The 20,782-nt window shown below is 51.5% G+C and overlaps 2 protein-coding genes across 2 annotated transcripts; both read left to right on the forward strand.

The window, feature by feature from the left end:
* Positions 1-1,065: 1,065 nt before the first annotated feature.
* Positions 1,066-6,427, forward strand: PIGT (phosphatidylinositol glycan anchor biosynthesis class T). The gene is made up of 12 exons (XM_033075256.2): positions 1,066-1,255; positions 1,643-1,820; positions 2,618-2,745; positions 3,239-3,339; positions 3,493-3,579; positions 3,874-3,961; positions 4,036-4,133; positions 4,419-4,584; positions 4,674-4,874; positions 5,389-5,554; positions 5,673-5,756; positions 5,889-6,427. Exons 1-12 carry the CDS (start codon positions 1,066-1,068, stop codon positions 6,139-6,141), a joined length of 1,740 nt encoding a protein of 579 aa, XP_032931147.1. The 3' UTR covers positions 6,142-6,427.
* A 2,689-nt stretch (positions 6,428-9,116) lies between these two features.
* Positions 9,117-16,690, forward strand: LOC117004502 (BLCAP apoptosis inducing factor). The gene is made up of 2 exons (XM_033075283.1): positions 9,117-9,205; positions 15,118-16,690. Exon 2 carries the CDS (start codon positions 15,191-15,193, stop codon positions 15,452-15,454), a length of 264 nt encoding a protein of 87 aa, XP_032931174.1. The 5' UTR covers positions 9,117-9,205; positions 15,118-15,190; the 3' UTR covers positions 15,455-16,690.
* The last annotated feature ends 4,092 nt before the right edge of the window (positions 16,691-20,782 follow it).

The following is a 20,782-nucleotide window of genomic DNA, read 5'->3' on the forward strand; positions in this document are numbered from 1 at the left end:
GCTGGATGTTTTTACCTTTAATTTGGCTGATCACTTCCAAAATGCATCTACACTGTTATTACCTACCAGTATCCTGTTGCAAGGAGTTGCCCAGTGTTAAAAAACCCCGAACCAACAACATTATGTAAATACGACTATTTTTTTTTTTCTTCTGAGCATGCTGACTTTCTGGTTTTATGTGACGCCAGTAATTAGCAAGAGGGGAAAAAAAGATATATAAAGCAACTCCTTATTCTTTCCAAATACTGAGTCACATTGTCAGCTCCAAGTTGTCATTGCATGTGAGGACCTCAGATCTGAGCAAGTAAGTGGGCAATCAACAAGATATAGTACCTGGTAAGTGACAACCACACGTTGTTGTAATTTTTGTGCATATTTCCTACTGGAGTAAATCATCACCACACTCAAAGCACCACCGGGACAATGGGAGAGGGTGTGAGCTCCCTCGGGCCGTCACCGCCGGCGCTGCCCTGCTGCGGCTGCCGCTCTGTTCCCCCCGGGCTGGCGGATGCTGGAAGCGGGACGCTCCCGGATGGCTCCGCACCCCGAGATGGACAATGCCCTCCGGAAAGGACACGAGCAGCGAGGGAGAGCCGCCAGCTTCGGACAGAGCTGCAAAGTGGGAGTCACCTGGGGACAGGCACAGTCCCCGCAGCATTCTCGGGCACAGCCAAGCCCTGCAGGGAACCACGCAAGTTGAGGCCGCGCCAGGGCTCCCCTGCAGCACCAATTTCGAAGTGCTGGAAGGGAGCCCTCGAGGAGCCGCTTAACCCCGTCTGAAACCACCAGAGCTGGCCGCGACCATCCCTGCGGGTCCTTTCGGACGCACAATATTCTGCGGCTCTGTGAAAGCGCCGGCGCTCGCTCCTGGGCTGGGGGGCAGGCGTAGGCACAGCCAGGCTGGCGCTTCCCCCGCTCCGTTCAGCAGCTCCGGGTGCCAGGCCGGGACAGCCCCACGGTCCGGGAGCACAGACCGTCTCCATGGCACCCCCGGAAGCGGCGCCATTGGCGGGGCGGCGGAAGCGGAAGCGGCGTGGGGCGGCACGGGGCGGGGCGGGCGGCGGGATGGCGGCGGCATTGCTGCTGCTGCTGCTGCTGCTGGCGGCAGGGCCCGGGCCCGGGCGGGCGGACGCGGGGCAGGAGCGGCGGGACGCGCTGCGGGAGGAGCTGCTGCTGAGCCCGCTGCCCACCGGCGATGTGGCCGCCACCTTCCAGTTCCGCACGCGCTGGGACGCGGACCTGCAGCGGGGCTCAGGTAGGGCGGGCCCGGCCGGGGCGGACCGCGCCGCTATTGGCTGGCCGGGGGGCGGATCGCACTGCTATTGGCTGGGGCGCGGCGCAAGGGCGGGGCTATCGGGGAGGGACCACGCTACGGGATGGTTTGCCTCGATCGATGACGTCACGGATGCGAGTGACGTCAGAGGCGGGTGAGGCGAGCAGGGGCAGGGCAGGGCGAGGCTGTGGGGACGGAGCGTGGCGGTGACATCACACGAGAGGGCTCGGGGCCGTGACGCAGGAGGGCTGTGTGTGATGGTGCAAACAGAAGCAGTGTCGGGGGGTGACCTCATGTTTGGGCAGGCCCTGGTGTGATGTCAGGGGCAGGGATCGGGGTGAGGCGGGCAGGGACTAACGCTGCCCACAGTATCTCACTACAGGCTCTTCCCGAAGGCGCTGGGCCGGCTCGTGGCAGCGCTGGGCGTGCGGGAGCTCCACCTCGCGCTCACCCAGGGCTTCTGGCGCACCCGGTACTGGGGGCAGCCGCCCCTCCAGGCACCCGCGGGCGCTGAGCTCTGGGTCTGGTTCCAGCCCACGGTCACTGAGTAGGTATCCCAGCCATGGATCTGTCCCTCTGGGTCCCCTCTGTGGCCACTGCTCCCAGGAGCTCATCTCTCGTGAGGCAGCCACGGTGTGTGAGAGAGCATCTGCTGCAAAGAAGAGCCTAGGAGTAGCTCTAACAAACCACATAACATACCCTATCTTGTCACAGGACAGGATGTGGTGCTGAGGGCAAATCCTTGTTCACTAAAGGCCCGAGTAATTCTCTTGTGGGCTCTGTGATGACAAACCCCTTGCTGCACTAATACAGTGGGGCTGTATCTTGACCTCTCATCCATGATTCACTTCCTTTGACTCCTATCCAATACCTGTCACCATCTCCCTTAGCACGCTGCCCTTGTTCAAGCTGCAGCAGCCCTGTGGGAACTCACAGAGCTCTCTCCTCCCTGCAAGTGTCCCATTCCTCATCTGCTGCTTGGGCCAGCCTTTGCATTGCTTTGGGTCTCACAGCCCCTTCCCCATTCACACACATGCTCCTGCATGCTCCCTGCTCCCTTGGCCTCTCTCCTCACATACCAGCTGTGCCCACTGCCATGTCCCTTGGCTGTGTGATACCTGTGTGTGTCTGCTGTGTGTCCCTACTGTCCCTCAAATCTGATGTATCAGAATAAAACACCAAGAGAGCTGGGGAGTGCAAGCCCAGAAGTCTGTCTGCACACTCCATGCAGCTTTGGTAATCCAGTGAGGGTACCTCACTGTGTTTACTGAATGTTACTGACTTAACACTTGTTGTTTCAAGGATTTGAGCTGCTGAGTAATCTCTCATTCTGTTCTCACACAGTGTTGACAAAGCCTGGAAAGAACTGAGTAACATCCTTTCAGGGATATTCTGTGCTTCTCTCAACTTCATTGACTCAACCAACACAGTGATTCCAACAGCATCCTTCAAACCCCTGGGTTTAGCCAATGGTGAGCTTGGCTCTGCCCTATCACTCTTATCTCTCACTTTAGTTCTGCCCTGTGCCACTGCCAGCATTCCAGGTGCAGGTCCTGTAATGACTCTGGGTCTGGGTGTGTACAACAGCATCCATTAACCTCTTCATGGAAGGATTTCCTCTCCCTACAAACAAGGCTTGGATTTAAACAGAGGAAACCCACAAGTAGTACATGGCAGATACTCCCAGGCCATTATCTCTCTCTATGAAAAGTGTTTTACAAAACAGGGAGAACTACGGGATTTAAGGCACTCACAAAAAAAAAAAAAAAGTCTGCTAGGATATGTCCTTACCCATTCTTTCCAATCACTCTGAACAGAGTGGGATCTACTTCTGGTAGAGCTCACAGCATTTCAGGCATACTGAGAGGGTGGTGGGATGTGGGGTACACTGGGGGTGGGACAAATCTGCTGCTGTCCTCATGCCTGTAGCAATACCAGCCTGCTGACCCCGCTCTCCCTGCCCAGGTACAGATCACCATCTCCTGCGTTATGCTGTCCTGCCCCGGGAAGTCGTCTGCACAGAGAACCTCACCCCTTGGAAGAAGCTGCTGCCATGTGGCTCAAAGGTAAAGACAAGTCCTGCTGCCTAATTGGGCCACTCCTGATGGACCTGGGCTCCCAGCAGCAATCTGGGAGCATGCACTGGGAGTTCTCTCAGGGCCTTTCTCTGGTGGGAGCAGAGGACAGGGCAGGGCTGAGTTTCCCCTTTGTTCCTGCAGGCTGGGCTCGCTGTGCTGCTGAAGGCCGAGCGCTTGTTCCACAGCAGCTACCACTCACAGGCAGTGCACATCCGCCCCATCTGCAGGGTAAGTGCTGGGCTCAGCTCCCTCCCTGAACACCAAGAGAAAATCCAAAGTCACCTTGTCACATTGCAAGGTACCACACTGGTTTGCCCAGCTACCCTGTGGTGGGTTCACTGTGTCTAACACAACTGTCATCCTGCTTCTCTGGTAACCCCAATAGAAATCTTGCAATCCTGGTGGAATTACAGCTCCATCCTGGTGGAGTTCCAGCTCCATCCTGGTGGAGTTCCAGCTCCATCCTGGTGTCCTCCCCCTCCCAAAGGTGTGATCAGAGCTGCTTGTCTCTTTCTTATCCAGGATGCCTCCTGCCTGGCTATGTCTTGGGAGCTCAGACAGACCCTCACTGTGGTCTTTGACTTCTTTTCCAGTGGCCAAGGAAAGAAAGGTAAGCTTGGTGACTGTGCTTAAGTGCTCCCAGCCTGCAGCATTTGACCTGCTGCCTGACCTTGCTTCCCACAGACTGGTCCCTCTTTAAAATGTTCTCTCGCACACTGACTGACACGTGTCCTCTGGCATCGCAGAGCAAAGTCTACGTTGACATTTCCCCTAAAACTAAGGTAAGCTCATGGGCCAGGAAGCATGCCCTGCTCTCTCAGTTCATCCACTTCATGGGCTCTGAAATATCTTCACCTCCATCCCCTGCATGGCCTGGCCCCTCAGGGGCTGATGAAGGGATGTGATTTCCTTGCTCTGAGCAGAGCTGAGGGGATGAGCTTGGTGGTGTTAGCAAGAGCACAGAGCTGGCTGTTGGGCGGGAAAGCTCAGGGCTACCTGGAAGGACTTTGACCACTTCTGCCAGTTTCTTCAAGGGGCACTTTCTCCTTTCCATTGGCTTTCCTCAGGAAAAGGAGTTATTGGAAGTGTCCCCCCCTCCAACGTCAGTACACGAAGCTGTTGTCCAGGGAGACAAGAAAACTTATGCTGTGTATGACCTGCTGAGCCCCTCGCTCTTCAACACATCTCGCAGCCTCAACGTGCAGCTCAAGTGGAAGAGGCCCCAAGACAGCTGTGAGTGAGCAGAACTTCACTTCATCTGCACCACTGGCCAGGGCTCCAGGGCTGAAAATCACCCCACTGCTGTCCTTCCTCTTCCCCAGCGGAAATGCCCATTCCCACCCTCCATGCTCAGCGTTACGTGGCGGGGTACGGGCTGCAGACCGGGGAGATCTGCACCCTCATCTACAACACCCACCCTTACCGAGCCTTCCCCGTGATCCTGCTGGAGACTGTGCCCTGGTACCTGCGGCTCTACGTGCACACCCTCACTATCATCACCAAAGGGAAGGAAAACAAGCCCAGTAAGTAAACCCTCCAAGCAGCACATGCCACCCGATTCCCTTGGCATGAGCGGCTCATTCCGAAGATGGTTGAGTCTCTCTGTTAGGCCTCAGTGATCACTGAGAGACTGGATTGTGAAACAAAATGTTTTAGGATGTTTTCCTAGCCCCAAGTCCAGTGCTTACAGCAGATGAGAACCATTAAATCTGTTTTATTTATAAGAGGCACATGATGGTGTTTCATTATCCAACAAAGGTTTAAACCAACATGAATTAGTTTTTGTAGCACAGGAAGCTCAATTTAAAACTGATGATTGGGTTTTATTTTGCATTTATACCTTTCCTTATGAATACCTGACTTTCACAGGTCAGTAGCTTTAAAGACCAACTAAATTTAGCTTTAACACATGCTTCTTGCATAAGAAAACTCTTATCTAGAAAACCTCTCTCAGGACAGTGGAAGTAGGAGCATCCACCTAATGTGAGATTGGATAAGATCCCCCTGGTGCCACTGCTAAAATCTCTTTGGGATTAGGTTACATCCACTACCAGCCAGCCCAGGACCGGAGACGGCCTCACCTCTTGGAAATGCTGATCCAGCTGCCAGCCAACTCTGTCACCAAGATCACAATCCAGTTTGAGAGGGCCTTATTGAAGTGGACAGAGTATCCACCTGACCCCAATCACGGCTTTTATGTTGGGTAATGGTATTTCTCAGCTCCTCATCTCTTTCTGGGCTTTGGATAGCACTTACTGCCCAGGTCTCTGGAGATGTCTTTGCTGTCAGGACTGACATGGGTGTGTTCTTTGTGCCTTTAGTTCATCTGTGCTCAGTGCCCTGGTGCCCAGTGTCACTGCAATGAAGGACATGGATGTGGAGCAGAGCCCTCTCTTCACCTCACTGTGAGTGTGCCAGTGCTGGGGAGCAGGGCTGTGCCACAACATGCAGGCTGTGGCTGCTCTCATCCTCTCTGGTGAGCACAAAGCACTGGTCCTGGGCAGGCTGACCTTGCCTCTCCTTCTTCCACTCTCCAGGTTTCCTTCCTCTGATGGCTCCAGCTATTTTGTGCGCCTGTACACAGAGCCTCTGCTGGTGAACCTGCCAACACCAGACTTCAGCATGCCCTACAATGTCATCTGCCTCACCTGCACCGTGGTGGCTGTGTGCTATGGCTCCTTCTACAACCTGCTGACCAGAACGTTCCATGTGGAGGAGCCGAGCCGGGGCGGGCTGGCCAAGCGGCTGGCCAACGTCATCCGAAAATTCAGGGGGGTACCCCCACTGTGAGAGGGACCAGGGCAGACAGCACTGCCTGCAGGGCTCTGTGGGGATAGCAGAGCACTGCTGCCTCTTGTCTTGCTGGAAGCAGCTTGTTCTGTTTTGCTGCCTAGATCTCTCTTTGGGATCCAATAAGCTGAGAGATCACTTCCATTGCTAAGATGGGAAATGGCTCTAAGCCCATTGACTATGGAACTGCACTACTATGGGACTGGGAAATGTAAAAGACTTCTGTCTGGGAGAGGTGTAACATACATACTGGAATGGTGCTGGAAGTAAACTTGAATGTTTTTTATGTTTGTGCTGCTCCTGGTTGGTTTTGCTTTCTCAGCTCACAGACAGAACTGACCCTCCAAGAATGTGATCTGCCAAGTCTGGATCAGGTGGGATTTGATGCAGGCAGGACCAACAAGGAGGTTTGATCTGCAGCAAAGAGAGGGATTCATCTCTAACATCTCACCTTTCATAATTGCCATGTTTCACATACATGTGTCCTGTCACACTTGGTCACATTGGAGCCAGTTTGCCAATTAATTGTTTGGTGCAGTGTATGTCTGCCCCCTCACCAACAGCAAGGGTTTATTTTCTTTAGCAGGAAAAAGCTTCTCTTGCTCACAACTTCCATTTGCAGGATTTTGAAGTCCTCCACTTGCTCACTCCTCTTCCACAGCACAAGATTCTCTTCTGCAGCCTCAGTGTCCCCAGAGCTTTGGGGAGCCATGGCTCAGCAGACCCCAAGTGCTGAGCTGCAGCCAGCCCTGGGCTGGGAATGCAGGAGTGCTGGCACCACTGTGCTCCTCACTTATTCTCTCAAAATACAAATTACCACCTTGTGGTTCACACAGAGCAGTGGGAGCTCAGTGGTGGTGCTGCCTGGCCTCTGACAGTGCTGCTTTCAGGGGTACGCCCATTCCATCTCAGATGTGGCTTTTGTGATTGAACAGACACTGCTTACAACCAGCTAAACAAAGGACAGGAAAATTACTGAAAGAAATATTCCCCAGAACCAAAGCAGAGCACAGCCAGAGGTCCTTTAAAAGCTTCTGCTTTGAACAGAAAGCCCATAAAAACCCCATGGTCTGCTGTCCTGCACAGAACAATCTGTTCCCACTGGCCTGGGATTACCTTTTCCTTCCATGCCAGAAATGCTCTTAACTCTGCAGCTCGTTACAGATCCACTCCACTGGATGGCTCCATGCAGCCTGCAGAGCCTGCTGAAGTATGAGTTTTGGATGATCCCTCGCTGTTCCTGCCTGCTGAAAAAGGTGCCACAGGGCTGGGAGCTCATGCTGCTTCCAGCTACAGCTCTGCCAGCCAGGCTTAATAGAATTTCTTTATAGAAAGCTGTAACTACAACCAAAACCCAAGCAAGCACACAGCTCCCACAGCAGGGCAGGAGTCTTAGGCATGAGGGTCCAAATTGCAGTTTGCATAATGATTTGGAGACCTCAAGTTTTGTCAAGTTGGATCCAGTATCCTGCAGACTGCAACCAGCAGCATGTGCTGGAGCAGCTTGGAGCAGCCCAGTTCCCCAGGTGAAGCCTGCTTGCTGCTGCTGTTAGGTGGGATCCTGAAAGTCCCCTGAGTGGTCATGGAATGCCATGGGAATCATCAGCTGGCATCTAGTAGTTATTTTTACTATGAACCATCAGAGCTGGCATCAGCCAAAGGCTTTAGGCCCATTCCTATGCAGTGCCATAAACCAGGAATTTTAAGCACCCCATAAAGAGGTCAGCCCAGTATAATGGCAGAGCAGAGGGAAACTATCCCAGGCTGGATACAGGCTTGCCAGGCCATTGGCAGAGCAAGTCTTACCGTAATTATCAAATGCACAGGCCAGCCAAGTGGAAAACTCTGTGGGAAATGTGGGTGGCCCTGTAACTGTGGGTGGGTTTTAAATAGTTGTGAAAATGCCAAATCTTGGTCTTTGGGTTTTTTGTTTTTGTTTTTCTTCTTTCTCTTGGGCTCCCTTGGGTTGCTCGCAGGAGAGACATGGAAGCGAGTCCAGGGGAGGGCTGAGAAGGTGGCATCTCTCTTAAGAGGAAAAGCTGAGCGAGCTGGGACTGTTGAGGCTGGAGGAGATGACTGAGAGGGGACGTTATTAATGTCTGTGAGCAGCTGCAGGGAGGGTGAGGATGGAGCCAGGCTCAGTGGGATGAGGTAACAGGAACACTGCAGTTCCACCTGAACACGAAGAACTTTGCTGTGTGGGTGACTGGAACAGGCTGCCACTGAGGTCATTCCCTGGAGGTGTTCCCATGGCCCCTGGACACGATCCAGAGCACCGTGCTCGAGGGGACCCAGCAGTGGTCCCTGCCCAGCCCCGCTGGCCTCCTGCTCCGTGAGGCAGCAAAGAACAAGGTGTGCAAACACAATTCAATAATAACCACAGAATATTCTGAGTTGGAGGGCATCCATGAGCACCCTCGAGTCCAGCTCCTGGCCCTGCACAGGTCACCCCAACAATCCCACCCTGTGCTGAGAGCGGTGTCCAAACACTTCTAGAACTCAGACAGGGTAGTGCTGTGACCACTGCCCTGGGGAGCCTGTTCCAGTGCCCACGCTCTGGGTGAACATCCTTTTTCTGCTACCCAGCTTAAACCTGCCCGGACACAACTTCGGGCCATTCCCTCGGGTCCTGTCACTGCTCGTGAGAGTGAAGACATCGGAGCTGCCCCTCGTGAGGAAGCCGCAAGCAGCGCTGAGGTCTCCCCCTCATCCTCCTCTGCTGCAGGCTGAGCAGACCAAGCGCGGCTCATCACAAGAACCCATAAACACAAAACCCTTTTTACGAAACGCGAATCCAGCGCAGGCCGGCTCCGAGCGCCCCCGTGCGCAGGCGCAGCGGCCCCGCGCAGGCGCAGCTCCCGCCGCGCGGGGCTGCCGGACCCGCCTGAGGAGCGGCCGCTCCCCGCGCCCCCGCTCCCGCAGGCGGAGCAGCAGCGCCGGCAGCGCTCCGGGACAGCCGGCCGGCCGCGTGGGGCCTGCGGGGCGTCCCCCGCCTCCCGGGCGGCCTCTCCCTCGCTCCTCAGGGCGGCCCCGGGATGGCGGCGTGAGGCGGCGGCACCGCGCGGTGAGTACGGGCCGGGGCCCAGCCGGGATGGTGGAGCGGGGGAACCCTGCGAGCCTCGGGGGTCGGGGGGGGAAAGGGGGAAGGTTTCCCTGCCTCGGAGGAGCCCTGCGTGCTCCGCCATGGAAAAGGCTTCGGCCGGCCCTGAGCTCGGTGCCAGCATGGAAATAACAGCACGGTGTGTGCCCTCCCTTCCTTCTGCTCCCGGCCGCGAACCTCTCATAGCTCTCGTTCTGAACGGAAAGCCGGGCCCGTTTCTCCCCAGGGCAGCGCAGTCTTTGACAAGCTTTTGTCCAGGCAGCTGGGCTGGGATGGGCCTTGCGGGTCCCTTCCATCCCGGGATGTTCTGTGATGGTCTATGAATGCAGAGCTCTGCAGCGCTCTTGTGCCCGGCTGCGCACCCTCGCCGAGCCCCCATACGTGCTTTGAACAAAGGAGTTTACAACCTGTCCTGTCATACGAACGTTGCTCATGAGATCCCAAACATGCGAGTGCAAGAGAAGAGGGAAAACAAGCTCATGTTGTAGTCCACAACATGCTGAACTCCCCTATAGTTCCCTGGTACTGAAACATAGCAATGAACCTTGCAAGTACTGTCATAGTGCAGTAACCTTTGTCTTTCCAAGCTATAGATCATAACTACTCATAACTGCCCAAACAGCATTTCTGCCTTTCCTAATGCAGATGCAGAAATCTGAGATGCAGAAAACTCACCCTTACCAGGCTGTATTTGGACCTCTGAAACCTGCTGAAGGTACAAAAGGTAGAGAAAAATTAAAACTACTTTTTTTCCAGGAACTTGGAATGGGCCTGGATGTTGTGATCTTTGGCATTTAAACAAAGGCAGAAGGTGGGAATGAGGACCTCTGAAAATTAATGAATCAATACAAATGAAAGTCGTAATACTTCAGATGACAGCTGTAACTGTTGGCATCTCTTCCCACCACAGAGCACAGAGACTTTAGCTTCTCCTTTTCTGATTCCTGATGATTTCTAGGCCCATTCCAAGTTCTCTGAAAAAAAAACCCAATTAGTTTTAGTTCAGATCTCTCCTCTGCCTTCCTGCTCATGGGTGGAGGAGGATTCACCCTGCTGCTGTGAGGGCATTGCAGTCCAGATGGTGTGGATGCTGCCTCTGGACAAAAGCTAATCCATCCCCCATCAAGAATGAAGCTCAGAGGGCAGCTTTGCCTGAAAGTGAGAAAAGAGTGGCTCAACAGAGAGCCTCTGGTTTTCACCAAGTGAGTTGCTTTGGCTTGTGTCTAGCGTGAGAAATAAAAACACTCACCCCAAGGTTTGGTTAGTAAAGGATTTGTTGCTCTCTTTGGAAACTGTCGTGATTACATTGCACCATTTCTGAGTCTACAATAAGTGTCCAAGGCATGATCCAAGACTAGGGTAAAAGACAAGCCTTTGCCAAAAATTATAGACTCAGTCTTTCCAGCTGAGTCATACCAGCAGATAAAGCTTTTAAAAAAATTGAAATAATAGTGGCAAGGCTAAAAAAAGCCCCTAGAGAAGCTAATCCCTGCAGCAAATAGGTCTTAAAGTTTGAGCAGTTATGGTTCTTGGGTTTACGACAGAGGGTTGGCATCTGGGAAGCTGGTCTGCTGTTGCTTTTATTAGCTGAACTCGTCCAACTTGTCACTTGATAGTTCTTCACTTCTCTTTTTGTCCTAGTGCTTTAGATGATGTGTATTTTTCAGCAGCTGTTTTGGGTGCTATGTGATATTTGAGTTGGTTTTGAACACATGCTGGCAGTGTGAAGCACTGCCCACACACATCAGTTAGTAGTTGTGACAGGGTTTTTGATTGAAACAATTTTAAGCAGACAGGTGAACGTTGTAGGTAAGAAACACATCCCTGAGGCTTACTCTTCAGTTTATGTGCACTGGATAACTTGAGAGACTTCTATCTAACCAGTGTGGTTTTTCATCACAGCTTTTGGGAAAGGGGGAGGGTGATACCAGCACACCCCAATAAAAAGGTTACAGTGTTTTATTGCAGACCTTCCAACTCTCAGCCTGGGAGACTCTTTCTGTAGCATCTGCTGGGGGAGTTCTGTGTGGACTGCACTGGCTTAAAGGCTGCCTTTGTAAGGTCTGAACAAGCCTATCCTTGAAGTGCTTAGGGAAAGCTGGCTCTTTATTCTCCCCTTCCAGGGTAAATGGACTGTTAAAGAATTCAGACGTTCTTGAGAAAGGTACAAACCTGGTATTGACATACTGATGTGTCAAACCTGTGGTGTAGGAACACCTCTCAGTGTGTTAATTGCTGTTAGTTGTAGAATATGAAGGAGCAGCTTGCTGGCACCTCAGATGGATTTATTCCAAAATGTGACAGATCCATTGCAAAGCAGTGCACTGTGCTACTCACTGTAGACCTGTCAAAATTGAAATTTTGTTTTTGCTTGGGAAAGGACTGCTGTTGCCTTTGCCCTGGAATTCCAAAATCCTCCGCACAAACATACACCAGTAGGACCTGAATGTTTTTGGGAGGGAAGATGACAGCAGGAAGGGCTGGGAATGCAATGGAAGCCAGCTAATAAGCATGGGGAGAAGTATTGGTGCTGCCTACTAAGAAGGTGTGCAGGGAACCTCCCCTGACTGCTCCTCTGCCTACTGGAACTGGCAGGAGAAGAACTGGCAGCACATGGAGATGAGACTGGGCCACAGTGGGAGCATCACTGGCTGTGCTGCTGAGGGGTCTGAAGTGAGTTCAGGTAGTTCCAAGAGCTGTGGAGGGGCAGAAGGAGGAGGTAGAAAGGAGCTGTCAGGTAAACATGAGTGGCTACCAAATGAGATGACATGAGGAGCAGCACAGGAGCAGGTTTGGGGATAGCGGGACACGGGGCTGGCTGAGGCTAGGGGTGAGTCAGGCAGGGGAGAACAAGAGCAACTGGTTGGGGGAAAGAAAGCAGGATGCAGTTGTGAAACCAGTCCTATTGGGTGGCAGGTTATTATTTGCTCTGGAACATAGTAATCTTTGGCTTGGATTGTGAGGAGGGGACAAAGAAAACAAGGTAGGAATCTTTAATTTGCCAGCTTCAACTTGCTTGAGAAACCAGGCAAAACCAAATATTGTTGTGGCTTCCAGAAGGATCTGCATATCCTGGGCATGAAGGAGAATGTTCCCTGCTCAGTGAAGAGCTAAAAGCAGGAGGTGCTGTTTCTCTTTGATCAATATAGTGTAAAGAAAACTCAATGCCAGGTGTACGGAGAACCTGTAGTGAAAGAGCACGTATCTTAACAGTGGAAAGTCCTTGAGGGAGACAGAGCTGTAGCAGCCTCCAGTAGTTACTACTTTGTGTAGGATCAGCTGTGAGATATAGCAAAAGGTTCTCAGCCTTTAATTGGTTGGTAGTGAAGGGGCAGGTGAGAATCCAAACAAACTGACTACAGATACAAAGAGCAGCTGTGTGAATGGCTACATTTGGCAGAAATCCAGAAGGTTTGTAGGTTGAAGGGCATTGGCATTGAAACTTAATAGTAAAAATAACTACTGTTAATTGGTTCTTTATTCTGCAGTGGTTGCATTGATTGCTACATGCAACTGGTTCTTGCAGGAAATACTAATATTTAAAAACGAGTAACTTGTTCTGAGATGCCTTTGTGGTTGGAGGAAGTGCTGAACTAAAGCTTAGATGCTTAAAATCGACTTGGTGTTCAGAGTGTTATTATTAAGAGCATTGTAGCAGCTACAACACAAATTATAATTATTTCTAACTGTAGTCAGTTGTAAAATTTGGGGCTAAAGGCTCAATCGTGATCCATGACCCTATTAAAGCTGAGAGATTTGTGACATTAGTTCTGAAAAATTCTAGTTCTTTGTTTCAGCCTTGTGCTACTTAACAAATGTGTTCTTTACCCATTTCTTTACTTTAGAGACAGAAAACCCAAAGCAAAATATGCACTTGAAACTAAAGTTTCAAGAGCAGGTGACACAAATTGCCACAGAAGTCAAGCTGATGTAACTTGGGGCTGGATCTAGCAAAAACATGACATGGTGTTTAGGCAGTGATTTTTAATGCTCAGTGTTTGGAGCACTTGTGAGAAAAAAACTGTAGGAAACTTCAAGAAGGGAACATTTCAGAAGAATTAAGACAGCTGCAAATCATTGATTTAGTACAACTTTGCTGTATTCTGAACTGAAAAGTTGGGTGGTGGGGTTTAATTACCTTCCCATTCACATATTTGTTGTTAGATCTTTTTCTCTCCATTCTTCTCCTTGGAAAACAGTTCTCCAGTACTTCTGTGATATTGTTTACTCCAGAAATATCTGAGCAATTCACAAAGGCAAGGAGACAGCATGATTTGTTGTGAAATGAGTAATAGCTAATTTCAGTTTATAGATGGGGGAAAAGGTGTGGGACTAGACCTGCCTTTAAATATGCAAATGAGTGACTGCCTAAAACAGAACTAACACTGGGAGCTTTATTCCTGTGACTTGGCTTTATTTGTGTTGCAGCATAAAATAACTTTTTCCTTACTCTTTGGCTACTGAGCTGCAGTTTAGTTTTACTAATTGAACTCCAGCTGCCCTCTCTGCTGGAGAACACTCCCTTGCTGGAGCAGCAGCACAATGTACTTTGCCTACATAATGTTTGTGCTGGTGGAGATGTTGGCTTGTATTTTCCTACTAACATTAAAGTGAAGTGTGTGGTGCTGCTCAGGATGGCAGCATTGCCTGCTGCTGACAGCAGAGCCCATTGGTACCTGGGAGACAAGGCTGACCTCAGTGTTCTGTTGGAAGAGAACCTCCTGTGGTTTTCTCTTGGCTTTTCTCTGCAATCCCTCATTCTCTCTCCCTTTGCCAGGAAATCCCTTCTCCTGCCAACAGGAGCCAGTGGAATGTGCTGTTTGTTTACATTCTCACTCCTTCATCCTACTAACCTTCCCACCCCCAGCTGTAATCCTAACAGACTGGCTGAGCCCTTCATCCTTCTGAGGGAATGCTGCTCCATTGACTAATTGCAGGTACAAGGCTTGCTGCAAGGAGCTGTCCCTACCAGACTCTTAGTGGGGGTGAGGCATTGTTTTTAAAGCCATTTGAAATTCTTGAAGGTGTTCATAGTGCTTCAAAGGAGAAAACAAAAGCACACACTTAGTATCATTGTGGTGGTTGCTAAAGGTAGGAGCAAGTTTTCTGGACTTGTATCGTGCTGCCATCCCTGCCTAGGAAAGCCCTTAAAGCTCAGTTTCCAGAGGGTTTTATAATAATCCAAGTGAGGAAATCCTGTGTTTACAGCACTTATGGAAATTGCCATTTTGAGCCTGTCCCCCCCTTTGTTCTATTCACATACTTTGTCTTATCAGACTTTAGCTGTTCGGCAAGGATTATAAATCCTTAAGCAGGGACCATCCTCCCCTTTGTTTTACAGCCTGGACGCTGCCAGGGCTTTCCTGGGTAGCTTGGTGTGTAGCTGATCTGGTGCTGTCCTGCTGGAAAACTTTTATTGTTTGTGTGCAGAATAATTCCTTACACTAATGCTTCCTTAACACTGCTCTGTAGCACCAAATAATGATTACCTTTCAATTGCATTTCTTTTTATCATCACTCAAACCTTTGGACTGTCTTGGATCAATGTGTGTAGGGAAGGCTCTGGTATCTTGTTTCCCATTTCCACCTCTCCCTTTCTGTTCCTGCACTATGCTGAAAGGGTCTCACTTGTTAGCCTGGATAAAGGCCTGAGGAGCAGAGCCCACAGGATACACTTGTATACCAGCATTAGCTGATTCTGTCCCCAGCTGAGTGGCTCAGAAAGCTTTCCACCAGCTCCAAGACACACCAGAATTTAGTATTGGGAGTTCAACCATCAGCATATGATGCTTGGGAGTAAATGAAGCTTTAGAAGAATGTCCATTGATTTTTTCCACGTGTTTCTCTGACAGCCTGACATTTTCCCCTCCCTACAGAGCAGCCTGCCCCTCGGAGGAGTTGCTGGAGCACATCTGACTGCTACTGCCAGCGAGGCCCAAGCCAGCCACAATGTACTGCCTTCAGTGGTTGCTACCTGTCCTGCTCATACCCAAGCCCCTCAACCCAGCATTGTGGTTCAGTCACTCAATGTTCATGGGATTCTACCTGCTCAGTTTTCTCCTGGAACGGAAACCTTGCACAATTTGTGCCTTGGTCTTCCTGGCAGCTCTATTCCTCATCTGCTACAGCTGCTGGGGGAACTGCTTCTTGTATCACTGCACAGGATCCCAGTTGCCAGAATCAGCTCATGATCCCAACATAGTGGGCACCTAGAAAATCATAATCTTCCAATCTGCTGAGGGCTCATTTTGCTTTTAAAAAGGGGGTGGGGCTGGGGAGGAGGGGGCTGTTGGGTATGGGACTGGAGTAAGGACAACCTGTTTCCTGTAACTGTGCGTGGACTGGAGTGGCAAATTCTTCCCACTCTGCCTGTGAAATTCGACTCGTTTACTGTGTGAACTCTGGCAGCACCACCTGCTTTTTTAGAAGCAGAAGTCTCTCTTTTTTCTTTCCCGTATCACCGGGAACAGACACCAGCCCTCTCAACTAAGAACTGCTGGAAGCCTGAGCTGCTGGTCCCTGCCCAGCTGGGAGTGCTGGAGTTGTGTCTCACTTGTCTGCATTAGGCCATGGTGGTCTAACTCAGGGCTCTTGGCCCATTGATCCTGCTTGAATAGCTACAAGATCCTCTAAGTCTCTCTTCGTGGGGAGCCAGCCTTCCCACCTTGCTCACAAATGGACTTGGCTGAAAGCTGCAGGAGCCAGAGGCAGTTGAGTCATCTCCTCCTGCCCAGACTGCCAAAGAGACGTGTGCACTGCTGAAGTGCTTTCTGAACTCTGTGCTCCAAGATCCCAGCCTGAAAGCCTCAGTTATGCTGCTGCTTTTATAAAGCCTGATAGGCAGTAGAGACTGTCTCTTCCCCCCTCCTCCATGTCCCAGGTTTACCAAGCTGTTGACTGTTGGGAGAAAGAACCAGCATGCTGCAAGACACAGGGTTTTGGAAACCTCTGTGAACTTCATCCTACAAAACTCATGCTAGCCCAAAAGGCTGGGTGTGGGCAGGGCAGGAGAGGATCCATGAGGTGGAGGCATGGCTTGGAGCAGTAAAAGCTTCATCCATTTTCAGAGATAATGGTTTTGGGCCAGAGGTGACAAAGTGCTGGTGCTACTGACTAGAGAAGGCTGGAAAAATGCCTGGTGTCTGCAGCTTCCCTGGCAGAAGGATGTCAAGAATCTAAGGTGGTGGTGGGTCAAGCCTACAGCCTGGGCCAGAGGTTGGTTTGTGAGAAGCCTTAGAGGTTGACACAAAACACTTACCTCTAAACTTTGAAGGTTTCCCTCCCCTTTGCCATCTGTTTGTCTTTCCTTCCGTCTTCTGGTGGAGAGCAGCAGAAGTGGCTGTGTTGCTGTCCTGAGGCAATTCGAGCTACGAGGTTGTGAAACTTCCAGAGTATTGTTTGTTCATTGCACAGCTGTTCAAAATGTTTAATAAAGCTTTATAAACTTTGGTCTGTGGCCTCCTGCCCAGCATGATGCATTGGCTGCTCATTGTGGATGCCTTAGCCCAGAATCACGTGTTTCTGCATTGTTCTGTTCCCAGCACAACAACCCCAGTCTCCAGCAAGAGGCAGAGCCTGTTTGCCCTGTAGCTCCCAGTACTGACTCTTGACTGTTTAAGCTGACCATGGGCTGACTGGGAGCCAGACTGGCAATTCCTAAACAGCCTCATCTCACAATCAGAAGCACCTCCTGTGTCGTGTGTATCTCTGCACTTATGTGACAGATTCCCTTTTTCTTGCTGCCTATGAAATTAACCCCCTGAGCTGTGTCCTGGGAGCTGCTAATCCCCAGCACTGACAGTAAAAGTGTCTGCTGGGTGCCCACGTGGTGTAAGCCCATCCCATGGCACCACATCTCCCCAGCCTGTCCCTCTGCTCAGGACAGCCCAGCTGCCACCAGCCATCCAGGGGGACACATGAGGTGCTGGGAGCCCTTCCCCAGCCTTGGCCATGCCCCTGGTGGGATCCAAGAAGCACCTGAGAGTGTTGAAGGGTGTTGCTGGAGCTGAAACAGGCTTGGCTTTATCCCTTGCTCTGCTCACCAGGTCCAAGTTGGAAAGAGTTCATGGCCTATTATTGTTTACATGAGTAAAGAAAAGCATGTGCCACATCAAAAATAGATGTGACAGCTTTGTCACCTGTCAAGCTGAGGGAAATCCCAGTAGCTGTCACATCAACTCAGGCATAAATAACAAATGGAAAGGAGAGGGGAGGGCACTCATTGCAAGCCATGGCACAGCTGTGCTCTGAGCAACTTTAAAGTTTCAATGTATTTAAGTGAATGCACTTTAGTCTGTCAAGAGAACACTTCTGTTCCTCACTAGCCAAGTTGCACTTTACCACAATTTAAATAAATACTAGCCATGGAGCCAGACAACCCTTTGGATGAGAGCAAGCCTTGGGCTCTGTACATGGGGTTCAAGACAAGGTACAGCTGCGGGCTCTTCCCTTGTATGAAACCCAGCTCGAAAAAAAGCACTTCAAAAAAGAGGGAGGCTGCAGGACAGCTTTCAATGGGGTAAGAAGCCTCCCACCCCTACTGCAGAGAAGGAGCAGTCTTTGATGTGCACACAGCCCTCCCCAGCACACTCTCTTACCCTCTTTAGGGCCCAGAGATAACATCTTCATTGTAAAGATAGAAAAGTAAAGCAACTTTGTCATGGTCAGACAGAAAGCCTCGGGCAGAAGGAGGAACCCAACCAAGTCTCACATCCCATGCTAATGCCTTGTTCATCCTTCTCTGTAAAGACACGGTGAAAAACCAGCCTGTGACTGCAGAACTGGTCAAACCTGATGGCTTGTGAAAAGCAGCATCACAGCTTTCCTGCCTATGCACCAGAGATGGGGCTGAGCCTGGACAGACACAGCCAAAGTGCTCAGCCAGGCATTTGCCAGCTACACGGAAAAATGCTCATAGGATAGGTGTTTTGCCCTTCTCTGCCAGAAGAACAGTGGGGTGGCTCTGTCCCTGGGTGTCCTGGGGGCACCATGGGGTCTCTGTGTGGGGACTGCACGGGTGGGCAGCGGCACCAGTGGCTCAAAGCTGTGGAATTTGGAACAACCACTGTGTTGTGCCAGGCCCCACTGAGCCTGGACACTGCCCACAAGTGTCACTTGACACTTTGGCACTGAGTCTCATCACCTTGCTCAATTACAGAGTGTCCATCTGCCTGATGCTCCCTGGATACAGGGAGCTGGAGCCTTAAGCTGTTCCTTTGTCTTTCCGTATGAGGGAGAGATCATTTTCTTTTCTAGGTCACATAACAGATCAGTGACACAGCAGGGTCAATAAAGAAAAAAACAAAAACAAAACAAAAGCCAGCCCAGCTTCCAATCCCTACAAACAGAGATGCAGCTTGGCTCAGCCAGTCCATGGACTCCTCAGTACAGCCTTAGGGTCCAGGGGTTTTTCATACCCCACCTCAGCCCTTCTTAGGGAAAGGGAGCATTCCCCAGGATGAGCAGCTGGAATACCACAAGGCTTGCCCTTTTTCTTGAAGCTGATACTTGGCACTTGAGCTCCCCAGCAGTACTCAGGGTGCAGGTAGGAATCAGCCTGCTCTCCCAGCATCTGCCTCATCCAGGGCTCTTGCTGGGTGATTAGTGCCTCCTGCCTGGATTCTCTTCCTACTCACCCTGAGACAAGCCCACAGTGTGGCCTTACAAACAGCAGCAGCCAGAGGAAAAAGGTTGATCCCATGGAGGAGCCATTTGGGCTGGAAGCACCCACCAGCAGGCTCAGGGAGGCAGCCAAGTCGAGAGACACAGTCCCACTGACAATAGCACCAGCCTTGTCCCCTCCTGCTGTCACCCAGGCTGGTCCAGCCAGTCCACAAGCATTGCTCAGGGTCACAGGTAGCCCTGCCCTGCAGCTTTTCTCTGGCACCAGGTGGTTTCCCAGCCGTGGGAGGTAAGCTATGGTCAGGTAAGGACTTCAGCCCTCCCCTCCAGAGCCTGAAGATTAACCCTTGGCAAGAGGGTTTTGCTACTCTTCCAGCAAAGGCAAATCCTCTGGTAGCAGGTAGGAGGACAGATGGCTCAGGTGCCACCCAGACCTGCTGCTGGAGGGACGAGATCCCAGTGACAACAGGCTGTGTCCTCTGAATGAGCACATGCTGGCAGCCTCCTGTCCACCCCTTGTTACCAGTGAGTAACAAGCACTGTAGGAGCTCTGGTGGCACTGCCAGCAAACCCTGAGAGCCTCACACAGGGGGAAAGGTTCTGCTGTGAGCCAGCCCTTTAACATACAGCACCCTGCTGCTGCTCCAGGAGACCTTCTGCTGCATTTAGGCTGTGGGAGAGACCCCAGATCCTCAGCACAACTCAGGATTTGCAGTTCAGGGCTGACCCTGACTCAAAAGCATTTATCCTGTGGGAGCCAGGACTCCACATTCTTGGGGGGAGCTCTTACTGAGCTTTGAGTAAGTGAAGGGGATGCTCAAGTCAAACAACAACTCATTCTCACCATTTTAGAGCCCATTGCCGACACAAACTGCACAGCACCCCTGCCTCCTCACCAGAGCTGCTCAGGGACAGCCACAGCCCCACCCTAATACCCTCCTAAGATGCCTCAGCAACCTCTGAGGCTGAGGACAAGACAGGGAGAGGAGGAAGCAAACAGTGCCATAAGCAGGGCTTGAAAGTACTGACTCCAGTGCCCTCATCCCCTGTACACAAACCAGCTCAGTTCTCCCTGCACTTCTCCAGGCTGGACAACAGCACCCTGGCCTCCCTCAGCACCCATCTCCTCCTCCATTCCACCCCCCATGGCCATCCCATTCTCAGGCAGCAACACCAAAGGTGCAGATCTGAGAGCTGGAGGAGCCATGGCCTCAGTTTCCCTCCTGGGCTGACCTCACCAGCCCATCCCCAGCCCACACATTGCACAGTGCACGGACACCGAGGGATCTGCACACAACAGATAACCCCCAATAGCTTAATTGTTTAAAGACAAACAAAACATAAAGCAATAAACTGAGGTGATAAGACTGAGTCACTTACCAATCTGAGGAAGAGGGAGCAGCCACGCTGGGGGGCTTGGGGCACTAAAGCCACCCCAGCCTGTGGTGATGATGGTAGTGGTGAAGGAGCAGCAGCAGCAGCCACTCCGAATTTAGAAAAGCCTCTATACCCACCCAGCACTGTACTATAAGTCAATTACTTAATCACCATGTCAGGGATCCCAATCAGTACCCACTAATTACCTTAACACAGTAGGCTTGTTTCTTACAGTTGCTGATAAAGCAGATTCTGCTGAACTGTTTCCCCCTGCCCAGCTCGGGTGGCTTCACTCAGGGACACGGTGCCCTGGGTTCCGGCAGCACAAGCACCACCCCTGCCCTGCCCTGTGCTTGCTTTGGGCCATGCAATGGCACAGTCCTGCTCTGCCAGTGTGTCCCAGGCTGGGGGCACATGGGACACCCCTCAGACTGCAGTACTGTGTGCCTTGCTTTTCCTCTGGACTGCTGGAGATGCCAGACATGGCCCTGATGCTGTGCTGAACCATGAGCCAGCAGCACAGAAACCCCACCAGATCCCAGA

Source organism: Catharus ustulatus, chromosome 17 (assembly GCF_009819885.2).
Source record: "Catharus ustulatus isolate bCatUst1 chromosome 17, bCatUst1.pri.v2, whole genome shotgun sequence".
NCBI lineage: Eukaryota > Metazoa > Chordata > Aves > Passeriformes > Turdidae > Catharus > Catharus ustulatus.

Bases quoted from the DNA above. Each gene is read 5' to 3' on its own strand.
- PIGT (XM_033075256.2), top strand. From the start codon at position 1,066: ATGGCGGCGGCATTGCTGCTGCTGCTGCTGCTGCTGGCGGCAGGGCCC. The intron at 3,580-3,873 runs GTAAGTGCTGGG...TTTCTTATCCAG, and splicing joins ACATCCGCCCCATCTGCAGG to GATGCCTCCTGCCTGGCTAT. The intron at 3,962-4,035 runs GTAAGCTTGGTG...TGCTTCCCACAG, and splicing joins CAGTGGCCAAGGAAAGAAAG to ACTGGTCCCTCTTTAAAATG.
- LOC117004502 (XM_033075283.1), top strand. From the start codon at position 15,191: ATGTACTGCCTTCAGTGGTTGCTACCTGTCCTGCTCATACCCAAGCCC.